The following is a 12,603-nucleotide window of genomic DNA, read 5'->3' as shown; positions in this document are numbered from 1 at the left end:
ACTATCTGTTGAGTATTTTCCTCTAGCATTGTGCTAGATGCTGCATGAGTGTAACAGCCATCATTCTTGCCTTGTGGAGCCTGTGATCCAGCAGGAGAAGGTGGGAAATAAGTTAAAAAACACATCCATAGGTGGTCACCATTGGGCTACGAGCAGTGAAGGAAGCAAAGAGAATATGTTTACTCACTCATTTATTCAACACCTATTTATTGGGCATTTGGATGTGCCAGACACTATGCCAGGAGCTGGCAAAAGAAGACCCTGTAGCACCTGAGGCAGCTAGGATGCCCTCAGCAGAGCTGATCGCTCACCCTGGGCCTCAGACACCAACCTGACACACCTTCCAGTAAGCACCCTGCCACTGCCCTGGATGGGCCGTTTCATCATGAATGATCAGAGCAGTGGTCTTCACCTAGGGATGGTTCTGACCTCCCAGCCCCCCCCCCCCACTTCCATCATCCCCCGGAGACATCTGGCAATGTCTGGAGATGTTTTAGTTGTCTCAGCTTGGAGGGGAGGGGTACTATTGGCATCTAGTGGGTGAAGGCAGGGATGCAGCTAAACACCCTGCACTGTACAGCCCCCACAGCTAAGAAGTATCCAGTCCAAACTGCCATCAGCACAGAGGAAACTTCAACCTGCAGAGACTGAGAAGAAGGAGGTTGCGCCTGTGTCAGCTGGTTGGTGAGGGCGAAATGTCTGGGAAAAGACGAGACTCTGGCTCGGGCTCAGCTTCCTGAGACGCTTAAACCTGTGTGCTTATCCATGGCGCTGATACTTCCCCTCCCAGAAGTGGGAGGGCAGGAAGAGCTGAGGGAGCAAGGAGAAGTCTTCTGCTCCCTCGGCCTTGGAACACTTCACTTCCTCACATTGTCGCTTGACGCTAGGGCCAGGCCAGGTTTTCCATGACTCTGGCCACTGAGCCGTGTCTCTTGAGGGCTGCTGCCTACGTGCAGAACTCTCCAGAAGCCTTTTGCACCATAGAGTTATGCAGTGCACCACCTGTGCAGCAGTGCACCACCTGTGCAACAGTGCGTAGCGGTCCTGCTTCCTCCCTTCCTCAGCCCTGTGCCCTGAGGCCCAGCCTTCAACCCGCTGTTCACTCACCTCAATGTACTGAGTGCATACTGGGAGCCAGGCACTGAGCCAGATGCTGGGAAGATAGGACTGATGCCTATATTGTAGCGCTCACAATGGAGAAAAAAAATTTAGACAAATTATAATTTAAGTAAACGAGAAGCATCTACCCAGGACCCCTTCACCCTCTTATCTCTGCCCAGGTAAGATTCTTTGGTTTCAGCAGTGCCAGGCAGGAGTCAGTAGGAAGTTCTTGCTACCCAGGAAACCCTCCCTTCCTGAAGCCCGAAATGCCATCATTATAGATTTATCCCTCTGAATTTAATTTATACTTTGTCCTCTTAAGGTCCTTTGTTTAAACTCTCAGTCTTCACCCCATGAGATATAACACTCAGCCTCTGACACCATGCAGACACACACCACTACCTTTATTTTGGTTGGCTGTCAGAAATGTTTCCACCTACCAGCACTGATTTTTTTTCAAGGTTATATTTTTATACATCTACTCAATTAAATCCACATTTGCCATCAGGACTGACTCATTTAGTAGGAATAGTAATTTCACTTGGGTGTATGAGTTCACAAGACACCAGCCAAAAAGTACAGAACACATCAATGTGGTTTTTACAGACAAGCATTGAGAAGCAATAAGCCTTTCTTTTTCCTGTTTTTTATCTGTTAATCTACATTGGGTTTTGTGCTAGCAATTACAAATTCAAAAAAAAAATTTTTTTTTAAGTAGGAGGGCCTACATCCAGGAAAAGGAAAGGGGAGGAGGTGCCTTTGAAAACTGACCTTAATATGAATATCTGGTCTTCTTTCCTTACCTCCAAAAGGGCTGTTGACCTCTTAGTATGAGGTTATCATACTTCAGTCTCCCTGATGAGAAGAGTTAAGAATCTGAGGGGAAATCAGAGGGTTAGAAAAAGTCTAAGTTCCTAATCTTGACTTGATACCTCACTGACTGTTTGACTTTAGCCAAGTTAATTAACTTCTCTGAGCCTTAACTACCTCACTTATAAAGTAGGGATTGTGTTAGTCCCTCAGAAGGCTGCATTGCATGGAATGAGTCAGTATATGTATATGGTATGTGTAGAGCGGTGGCCGGTGCATAGTAAGTCCTACTTAAGAATGAAAGAGTACCCTGAGGGGCGAAGCTCTTGAAAGTACAGAAAATGGGCTTGGGAGGTGACAAAGATTCTGCCTTGGCTGAACTCCACCTTCCCCTCAGTGTCTGTGCCTGCCGGGCCTCTGTTCCTGATTCTCTTTCTGTCTTCATCCCCCCAGTTCATGACCAAGAACCCCCACAAGCGCCTGGGCTGCGTGGTGGCACAGAACGGTGAGGATGCCATCAAGCAGCACCCGTTCTTCAAGGAGATTGACTGGCTGCTCCTGGAGCAGAAGAAGATCAAGCCGCCTTTCAAACCTCGCATTGTAAGTAGGCCTGTAGCTTGTGCACACCGAGGGTGGGCGTGGCATCTGTGCACAGAGATGAGGGTCTGGGCACATTTCACAACCAAGATGACAAGGGCAGAAGGTCACCAAGAGACGCCCTAAAAGAGTCTCGTTGACCCTGGAGGTTTACTGTCAAAGATACATAACCGATAGCCGTAACCAAGATGATGACTTACATGGGACACAGAGGAACCTTTTGTACTTTAATCAAATTTTATTTATCTTGACCAAAATTGTAGGTAATACTGATTTTCTATGTGTGGTAGAGATACAAAGTTTCTTTATAAATAAACTTTTTTTGATGAGTCAATTTAAAGAAAAATATTAACTCAGTGATAGTCGCAGTCATTGTTTGGAGCTAGCCCAGAGCCTGAGGCTGAGACTCAGAGGGGGACATTTGAAGAGGACTATCCCCAGGGCAGCCCGTGGAGCCCGGCTCTGTGAGATGCCATTTCTTTAGACCTCGTCTCTGCCTTCTTTGACCCATTCTCCCTTCTGCCTTCTCTTCAGCCTCAGCACACACTTCTTCCAGGTCCTTTTGCCTGTTGTGACCATGCCAGTCAGAGGAAGGTGCAATCATTGTGTTTGAAGCTCTGAGGTTAGAAAGAGGAATAGGCCTGTCGAGTCCAGGCTTAACTCAGAGAGCAGAGGCCACATTGTGGCAGTGACCTGCCTCTGGAAGGGAAAAGGGTCAGAGGTGCTTTCCTTAAAGTTAGAGAGTGGGTGTGTAAGCATGCGTGTGCATGTGTATGCACACATATCCGTGTGTGTGTGTGTGTGTGTGTGTGTGTGTGTATAAGGGGAAACTCTTAGTTCTTTTGCATCCTAGCCTGATGAAGCAATCATTTAGATGAAATTTTGGGTAACCAGCTAGCTAGTGTTCTGGGAGTGAAGGGGGGCTGTGTAATGAAGTTACAGGGCAGAGCCCCGGAGTGGTGGGGCTGGGGTCTTGGGCAGCGAAGGCTTGTGATTATCCAGTCAGCCCTCAGTCACCGCACATTCTGTCAGAGGACTCCTTCTCCATCACTTCCATATATAAAAAAGACCCTCCTGTGCCTTGGGAATCATCAGAGAGGAAATCCAGTATATTCCAGGAGGTTTTCTGGGGGGGAATGGTTGACAGTGCAGGGATCTTAGAAATATTTCATGTTGGGGTAAGATTCAGCTGAAGGGTGTGATCCAGGCCTCGGCCAGACAAGAGCATGCAGGTGGATGGTCCCTGGACATAGTCCCATCACCATTCTTTGTTTGCTTCCTTTTGAGTTCTTATGATTTTCTCTGGCTGACACACAGCCTGGAACAGGCTAAGTTCAGGTTTACCTTCTTTCTTTGATAACATCACCCACAGCTCTGGGGCCTGCTGTTCTAAGCCTGTGATGTGAGCTCAGAACAGGGCTTATGGCACATGCTAGCCTGCTTCAAGGCTGCCCCACCTCATCCCTAGGGTCTCTGCAGGTGGTCTTTTAGAACAAGACAAACTGACAAGTTTCCCCAGACAAAATGAGGCGGTCAGGAGACCACAGGCCAGGCAGAGGAGGAGAAACTTATTTTAGGTTTAATCTAAGTTGATCAAACCCAAAGAAAATTGGGAAATAGACCTGAGTAAGGAATCTAGGCCCAACAAAGAGGAACCCAGGATGAGCACAGGGCCCAGTCAGATAGTGCAGGTCTGCAGAATGACTTGAACTCCAATCTAGAGGCCAGGTCAACAAAAAGACTTCCTGCTAGGCTTGCAAAGGGGCATGGCTGGAGGAGCAGCCCCTCCTAGGGGTACAGGCTGGAGGGGACAAGCCCCATGGGACCATCATCAGCAAGGGGTATGAAAGGAACCGGGGTCTGGGTGGGACAAAGGCAGACAGGGAATCTTTGCAGAGAGCCCACAGGGGAGCACGGAATTCAGGAAGCTCTTTGTGGTAAAAGGCACAAGGAAGCTTTAAAGGATGAATCCATGGAGCAGAATCTTTCTCTGGAGTGGTCTGGTGGCCGACTGTCACTCGGATCCAGTGGAGGCAATTACTCTGAGATAGCCAAAGAAGCCCCAAGAAGTGCTGGTCTCCAGGATCTCTTCCCAAAGCCCCAGCAATTCCTGGGGCTTCCACCCTCCAGTCTGAACTCTGAGCGCAGTGAAAGGGCACACCTGAGAGCAGGGACACTTGGAGCAGTCCCTGGCTTCCCCAGAGAGAGGTGAGGGCAGGAAGGACAGATGTGCAGTTTCTATGGCCCACAGGATGGACAAGGATACAGACGAGGGGGCAGTGGGGGGACATGAACCAGAAGGCTGAGCTGTAGCCTTCTGCTAGCTGTAGCCCTGGCCCTGGCCAGGGGTGTGGGTGCTGGGTACTCCTGTGGACAGGGGGTGATGGCTCCCCAGGAATCAGCAGTAGAAGTCCATCCTGGGTCAGGGGTTCTTTCTGTCCATGCAGAATGCAAGAGCCCGGTGCTTCCCTTCCCTGGGCCTCTCGACAGCCCCAACCTGGGACCAGAGGGCAGGACTCTACTTGCTTCCTTTGCTGAGGGGCTCAAGTAGGCTTCTGGGGGCCATCCAGGAGCTCCCAGCACGTTCCCACTGTTTAGCATTCCTAGAGACTGAGTCGTCATTGCCTTGGAAATGACCCTCTGGGCATGTTCCTGCTCGCCCCCCACAGGCCTCCAGAGACACTCTCAGCACTGGGGGGGGGGGGGGGGGGTGGTCAGGAGAGAGGGCATTTATTTGGTTGGTTTGAATTCAGTTTGAAGGAAGAAATTAGAACATCGTCTGAAGAAAGGATAAAAAAGGAAACTTACATTGTACGAGAGGTGTTGCTGGTCACATTTGGAGCTGAGTGATGCTGACCCTTACTAAGTTCTCAGCTATAGGGCAGTCAAGATATATTCAAGTTATTTAGATCTCTGATCACAATTATATCCTTGTGACAAGAGATTTCTCTCCAGAGAAATATTAAAATCGGGAAAGAACAGTCTTCATCTGGTTAGCATGTTGAAAAGATGTCCCAGATCTGTCCCTTGATTGAAAACTCTTCTCTGAAAAATGTTAATGGCATCATCCTGAGTCATCTGTGGGCTATGTGTAATAGAAACAAGTTTTAAGTTGAATTAAAGCCCACTGCAATGACGGATATACTGTATCTTATCTCTGAAAGCCCTAGTTGGACCAGTGTGGATCATACAGGTGTTTATAAGCCATCACCTCCCCTAATCATCTCAGGATTCTCCCTGGGGGTGTGGAGGCCTGCCTGGCTCAGATGCCAGCAGTGAGCAGGGCTCTGTGTTCCAAAAGCTACATCAGTATAAGCCACAGACAGAGCCACACATGACAAGTCATTGGAGAGACCCTGGGAAGCTGAAGTGTGTCCCCATAGACGTCATCCTTTGCTCATGGGACAGGGAGTTCCAACACAGGACAAGCTCTCCCTGGGCTTCAGGTGTCACATAACTTAAGGACACACCAGATGCCTTCTGAGGAGAACCACAGAAGAATGGTTTTGACAGAGAAAGGAAGAAAAACTGGATTGACGTTGGGAACAAGTGGCCAAGATGGTGGATCACAAGCAGCGAAGGACAGTGGGAGTTTTTTAGATCTTAGGGACAGACTCCAAGTCAAAGGGAAAAAGCCACTGTGAGAAGGGAGGAGACAAGTCTGTGATCAAGCATCTCCAGCTATGCACCTTGGTGGTGGCCTAAAGAAGACATTGGGCATGTGTTCCAGAAGCAAGGAAAGCTATGCACGGACTCCTCATTTCATCAGGCTGAAGATCTCTAGGGTGTTCAGTCAAGAGCCTGGGGCTCCAGAGGGGAACTCTGGGGCTCCTCTGTTCTGGGCTTGCTCTACTTGCTCCTTGCCCATGCCCTGCTGATGTCTCACCAGGATGCCACCAGTCCCCAGGAGCCTGCTGAAGAGCTGCTTTCCACTGCTCTGCTGGCCCTACTGAATCTGAGCCCCCTGGGCAGTTGGCGGAGGGCGAAGAGGGCAGGGCAGGCATCTTGCCTGTCTGATTCAGGAAGGAATTGGTTTTGTCTGGTAGTGGGTGCTGGGGAAACAGACTGAGTGAGGTCCTATCATCCAGTCTAGGAGTTATGCAGAGACAAAACGTAGTGGCCTGTGTTCCAGAGTTCCTAACCATCCCCACTCCCCCACACAGACAGAGGCCCTATGCACGGGTGGGCGCAGCAAACTGCACTCTGCCCATGCTGGCTCAGCTGGAGGCTGGGGTCCCTGGATCACCCACACAAGGGCTGAGGATATGGCAGGAGAACAGCTTCCAGAACTGGTTTCCATCCCCTCCACAGGAAGCCTCGCCCCTCTAAAGATATCACTGAGGAGATTGTCCAGATTCGTAGCTGGAATTTGGCCTCTGGTCAGGTTCCATCACATACTTCGATTGGCTGCTATTCCCTCCAGGCCTTTGCCTTCCTGAGATGTTTGCTGAGCTGAGATTTCTGCTCCCTGGCGCCTGAACCTCCCTGTCTAAACCCTGCCCTGACTCACCAGCTGTCAGTATTTCCTGGGTTCCCTCCCTTCAGGTTTTCACCCCTTTGTGCTAACCCCTCCCTAGGACATTTTTCAGTGGCCTTTGCTTCTGCCTGGAACTTTCCTTCTCATCTTTCCTCCCAGCTATCTTATCTTGTATATCCTCCCTCCTCCACTTTCCTTTTTATGCTCCTCCCGTCCACCCTTTCCCCACTCCCATACTCTACTGATGTACAAGCGATGTGCCATTAACACCGAACTGGAGACTTGGTGCCATCATGCACTCAAATCAGTTCTTCTGGGGCGGCTTGCTTCCAACCAAGGGCATACAGCAGTGGGTGGGTGGGGGGATAGAAAAACCAGCAAAGCTGGATCTCTGACCTTTGATGCTGGAAAAACTCTCCAATATGGAATTCACCATCTGTCTTACTGGGGATTTGGTTCCAAGACAGTGGCATCATTTGCTGCCATTAAAAGCAGCCTATTTAGCTTTTGTGTTCCTAGTGGGCTTGCCTTCCTTGGGGACCACAGGGGACAGCAGTGATGTGTTTGGTGTGGTTGAAGGGCATCATCTGACCTTTAGATCTTGGAGGTCTTTTGCTCACTAGCACTCCTCCTGCATACTCCCACCCTGCCCCCCAGAAGCAGGAGGCTCAGAGATTATGGCTTCAGCACTGAAATGGGGGAAAGCCAGTGGAGGAGGGAAAGATCTGCCTTCCCAACAGCCCACCTGTCCTCAGTGAAAGCCAAAACCAATGAGGGAAATGCCAGCCAAGTAAACTTCTCTTTGTGTACATGTTCTCTCTTTTCAAGTTTGCTTCAGTGTGAATGTCCCTCTTTAAGGTAAGGCCTCCAGAGTGGGGAGTCTCTCCAGGTAGGTGAGCCCTCAGGCCTGGTGACACGGAGGCCCCTTTCAACCTCATGATCTGTTCCATCCAGCCATCCACACTGCATGGCGGGACCCTCAAGGGAGGCCCTTCCTGCATGCTCCTGCATGACCAGGCTGTGCTGGGAGAAAACTGGGAAGTGGGCCTGAGACCCTCACACCCTCACCAACGCAGCGGCCAGAGGAGGAGCCCTGCTGAACAGGCAACCCTTTCCACTAGAGCCAGCCCACCAGCTGAAGACCTCCTGAAAGTGTGAATCTTGAAGACAGAGCCCCAGAGACCATGAGAGGCTGGCCCCATCTTCCATGTGGCAGGCAGGAGTGGGGCCCAGTCAGTCCCACAGACATATGAGGACAGCCGACTGGCCTATGTCCATGCCAGAGTGACAACTCTTAGCCTCCAAGAAGCTGCAGAGTCCCTCCAAGAGCCAGGGTGCTGGCCCAGGGTTGAGGGTGTGGGAAAAGTCCAGGAACCTGTTTCTGGTAGTTGGCCCAGGGGGTGGCATGGTGCAGTGGACAGGTCACTGGCTGTCACCCCAGAGGGGCTTGGTGGGAATAAAATTGCTCTCATAGGACAGCCATATGAACCTAGGAATTCACCTCTAGCCTTCTTGAACCCTGACCTCCTTATCTGTATAATGGGCTTGAGAATACCCGCTCGCAGAGTTACTACAGGATTAGCCTACAAACCTCAGATGCTTTGCGTACTACAGATTCTCGATAAATTTTAGTTGCTGTCTCTTTCCATTCACTACCCCCAACCCAGCCTGTTATAGCCCTTCTTCCTCTTATCCCAAGATTCCAAGAATTGAGAGTTCAGGATTGCAGGAGGTGGTGTGATGTTAATATTTGAAGGCTGAGACGTGGAATCAGATACAACCAGGTTCCAGGTGGGGCTGTCACATCTTGAGAAAATCATCTCATTTCTCTGAACTTTTGCTCATCCATGAAACAGGGATGATAAAATCTGCCATACTGGATTGCTGTCAGGAGGGAAAAACCTGGTGATGTGAAGTGATTAGGACAATCCTTGATATGCAGGGGTGCTGGGGCTGGTGCTGATGCTGATGGTGGTGGGGACAGTGGGGGTCTAAGCTGAGGGAGGCAGTTCTGGACCAGATTTCTGATCTAAACTGGTGGAGGAACCAGGCATTCAGATAAAGGGTAACACCTTGTGTGCAGGGGAGCAGCCATCCATCGCAAGCAGAAAGCCATCTAAAGACTAGCAGAGAACACACTTTAGACTCTGCCAGAGAGCCTCCTGGGGCTTAATGCTGGCATAGCCACTGGTCTGAGCTGGGGGACTTCTCGGCAGGAGGAGCTGCAAGACAGTGATCCACCCTGGACACCAGTATTCAAGCCCTTTGTCCCTTGGAATATCCCAAGGTTCCCCACCTTTTATTCAGTGAATTTGCCCGTGACCTTTACTGTTCCTGCCATCATCCAACCTTTACTGTCCCTTTGCTGAGCACGGCTGTGTGACATTCAGTGTCCCAGCCCTGAAATGGTAGCAGTCACAGCTTCCCAAGTATTTCTAAGCTAAACAGCCTCAGGGGGGTTTCTTTGACTCTGCACAGTAAATTTCTCTCAGAGAATTCTGACTGCAGGAGCATCCCTGTATCGAGGGACTGGAGGGCCCATGTGTGTATCACTCTGGTCCTCCCAGCCCCCCACCCCAGGGGAGGGCATTTCCATAAGCTCTAAAGTTTTTATTTATGATTGATAGCTGTTATATTGGGATTCATCTTCGTAGTTTCACCAAACTAGTGCATATTGAATTTAATCTCCTTTCCACCCCATGAGCACTTAAGATAACACACACACATCCTATCTGGGAGCATGGGACCTAGTAGGCTGTTCCTGACTGAAGTGGGGAAGGGCAGGAGCATCAGGGAAGGTTCTTGAGAGTTGCTGGATCTTGGCAGAGAACGCCAGGAAGGGTTAGGAAGAGCGCTACCTGGGAAAAGGCATGACAGGAAAAAGACAAGGGCAGGATTCAGAGCGGCTCTTTCTAGCCAGTGTTTAGTGAGCGTGTGCTTTGTGTCCTGTGGGATGCCCCGGGTGCAGGGAATGTAAACATAGAAGGAAAGAACCCCCTAGGAACAGAGAACAATTTCATGTCACCATGTGACGGAAGGAGCTGAGCTGGCAGGAGGAGATACTGAACATGTAAACCCCGAGGACTATGAAAAGTGAAAACAGTGACAGTGAAGTCGTTCAGTCGTGTCTGATTCTCTGCGACCCCGTGGACTCTAGCCTACCAGGCTCCTCCGTCCATGGGATTCTCCAGGCAAGAGTACTGGAGTGGGGTGCCATTTCCTTCTCCAGAGGATCTTCCCAACCCAGGGATCCAACCCTGGTCTCCTGCACTGTAGGCAGACACTTTACCGTTTGAGCCACCACAACAGGAAAAAATCCAGGATTTAACTTTGGGAGCGGAGTCTTGAGGTTTAGAAGACAGCCTCCTCCCCGATCAGGCCTGTGTGGGTCACGGGAGCCACTTCCCACCACCATCCTGTGGATGGTCCCATCCGGGGTGGCACATAGGTGGATGAGCAGTGCCCACCTGCCCACCTCTGCAGACAAGGCTTCAGGTCGTCCTGCAGCCAGGGGTGGAGGCACAGTGGTCAGAGGCTGGGTAACATGCATCTAAGTAACAGCAGAACATTAAGCTTTTCTCATGGGTGGACTCTGTCTTCCAGCCCTCAAGCTGGCATTTGCTAAAACATTGTCCTAGAGTTCTGGGGCCTAGCAAACACACATTGGGTTTGTAAAGGTTTGTTAAGTTTGCACATCAACCTCAGTCTCTTTAAAGAGAGAAAGTGAGAAGGCCTGGATCACTGGCCTGCATCCTTCCGAGCCTGCGTGTTATCTGGGCTCCTCCTTTCTGGGACCTACTCCACCTCTAAAGAAGTTTTCTTGGAGCACAGAGCTTGGGTGTCAGTGGAGTATTTCAGGTGTGTGAGCCCAGCTAGGTGTGGAGGAGGGGCCAAAATAATGGGGACAGTGAGATATGATCATTGCCTGAAGCAGGGAGATGGACAGATAAGCCTGGAGTGGGGATTGTCAGCTGAGGTGACCTGGAAAATAAACCAGACCTTGACTGGGCACTTCAGCCACTCCTTCCTCCTCCCCATAAGTAGCTGGCGCCTCACTATTGCTGGAAACAACAGGATTGCTGGTCCTCCTAGGGAGACATTACGGATTCAGGCTACAGGTACCCAGGCGCCTGGGATGTGGGTGTTCCACCAGATGACTCAGAATACCATCAGCCCCAAAGCAGGGCATTCCAGAACTTAGCCCCTGCTGTATGTCACAGGCAGTGAGCTAAAGAGAAATCACTGGACAGGGCTGGGTCCAGGTCCCCACTGTGAGAGTCTGTGAGACCCTGCACAAGACAGAGTCTCTCTGCTCCTTTCTTTAAAGTGAGAGACTTGTGTGGTCCCTCAGATTTCTCCTGCTATTCCATGTAAACATGCTCTATGCCGGCAGGGATCTGTGTGATTTTTAAATTTTATTATAACTGCATTTACAGAGCCTAAAAGTTACCTGTTAAAAGTGTCCATTTTGGTGTGTTTTAACAAATGGATGCACCCATGTAACCGCTGTACATGAATGTATGAGCACCTCTATGTCCGAGCAGTTCCCAGATGCCTTTGCCACCAGCAGCCCTTGATCTGCTTTCTGTCCCTGGAGAGGAGACTTCTCTTTTTCCTTGAGTCTCACGTACATGGAGTCATGTTGTATGTACTCTCTTATGTCTGGCTGCTTTCACCCAGCATCAAGTGTGTGAGATTCATATGTTTAACTCTTCGTTATGGAAAATTCCAAGCGTGCACAAAAGTAGCAAGAAAAGTAGAATCCCCATGTGCCCATCACCCTACAGCGACGATTAGCAAGCTCTGGTTCAGGTGTTAGAGGAGCGATGTGCTTCCCTTTCTTTCACAGCTGTGTTCTTAGCAAAAACTCCTGGCACAGAGTAGGGATTCAGTATGCCTGTGTGGGATGAATGAACGAAGCTCTACCAGTGTTTTTTCTGGGGAATGTTTCTCTCCCAGTTCCATCTCTAAGTTCTCGTCTCACTTTTTATGGCCTAAGATCTGTTCCGGTGTGCACCTAGGAATTTGGGGTGATAAGATCCTGCATTAGGAAACCTGAAATTTGTGAATGGTAAGAGAAGGTGGGTGACCTCATCTTGACTTGAGAGGCATCTATTAGAGTGTTTACAGTTGCTGTTTTAAAGCCAGTAGGCAGAGCCATAATACCATCTCTTCCCCCTGGGCCAAGAGAACTTGATCTCCATCCAGGGCATCTTCATAAATATGGGGAGAAAAGACAGGTCAGTGGAGGACCAGGGTTTTTGCCAGGACCTATTGGAAAGTTTCTCCTTTGTGTATCAAAAAGCATCCCTAGGGTAGCTAAACTCAACAGCTGTCAATGATGACACTGCTTTGAAAAGTTAATGATGAATGAAAAAGGGCCCCACGGTTAGTGGCAGAGAGGGGCTGGCTTTGCCACTGTGTCTGCCCACTTGCAGTGGGAGCGGCCACGGGCCCTGCTGCTGCACGCCCTGCCGCATGGGGCCAGCTCACTGCAGAGCCCGGCCCGGGGCCTCAGGCTTAGGGCAGGTAGCATGCTGTCTCCTCCTAAGACTTTTTATTCCTGGGTATCAACCTTGTATTTCCTACACGTTTTCAGTTCCAGACACCCTGCTGGG

The 12,603-nt window shown here is 50.1% G+C and overlaps 1 protein-coding gene across 1 annotated transcript in view; it reads left to right on the top strand.

The window, feature by feature from the left end:
• PRKCE (protein kinase C epsilon) overlaps window positions 1-12,603 on the top strand; it is a 539,658-nt gene that overhangs the window by 511,980 nt on the left and 15,075 nt on the right. Inside the window, exon 14 of the mRNA XM_068986689.1 lies at window positions 2,365-2,511. Coding sequence (XP_068842790.1) covers window positions 2,365-2,511 — 147 coding nt within the window. The remainder of the gene's footprint in view (window positions 1-2,364; window positions 2,512-12,603) is intronic.

This window comes from Capricornis sumatraensis, chromosome 1, assembly GCF_032405125.1.
Source record: "Capricornis sumatraensis isolate serow.1 chromosome 1, serow.2, whole genome shotgun sequence".
NCBI lineage: Eukaryota > Metazoa > Chordata > Mammalia > Artiodactyla > Bovidae > Capricornis > Capricornis sumatraensis.
The sequence above is the reverse complement of the archived record's forward strand: the minus strand, read 5'-3'. Positions and strand labels throughout refer to the sequence as shown.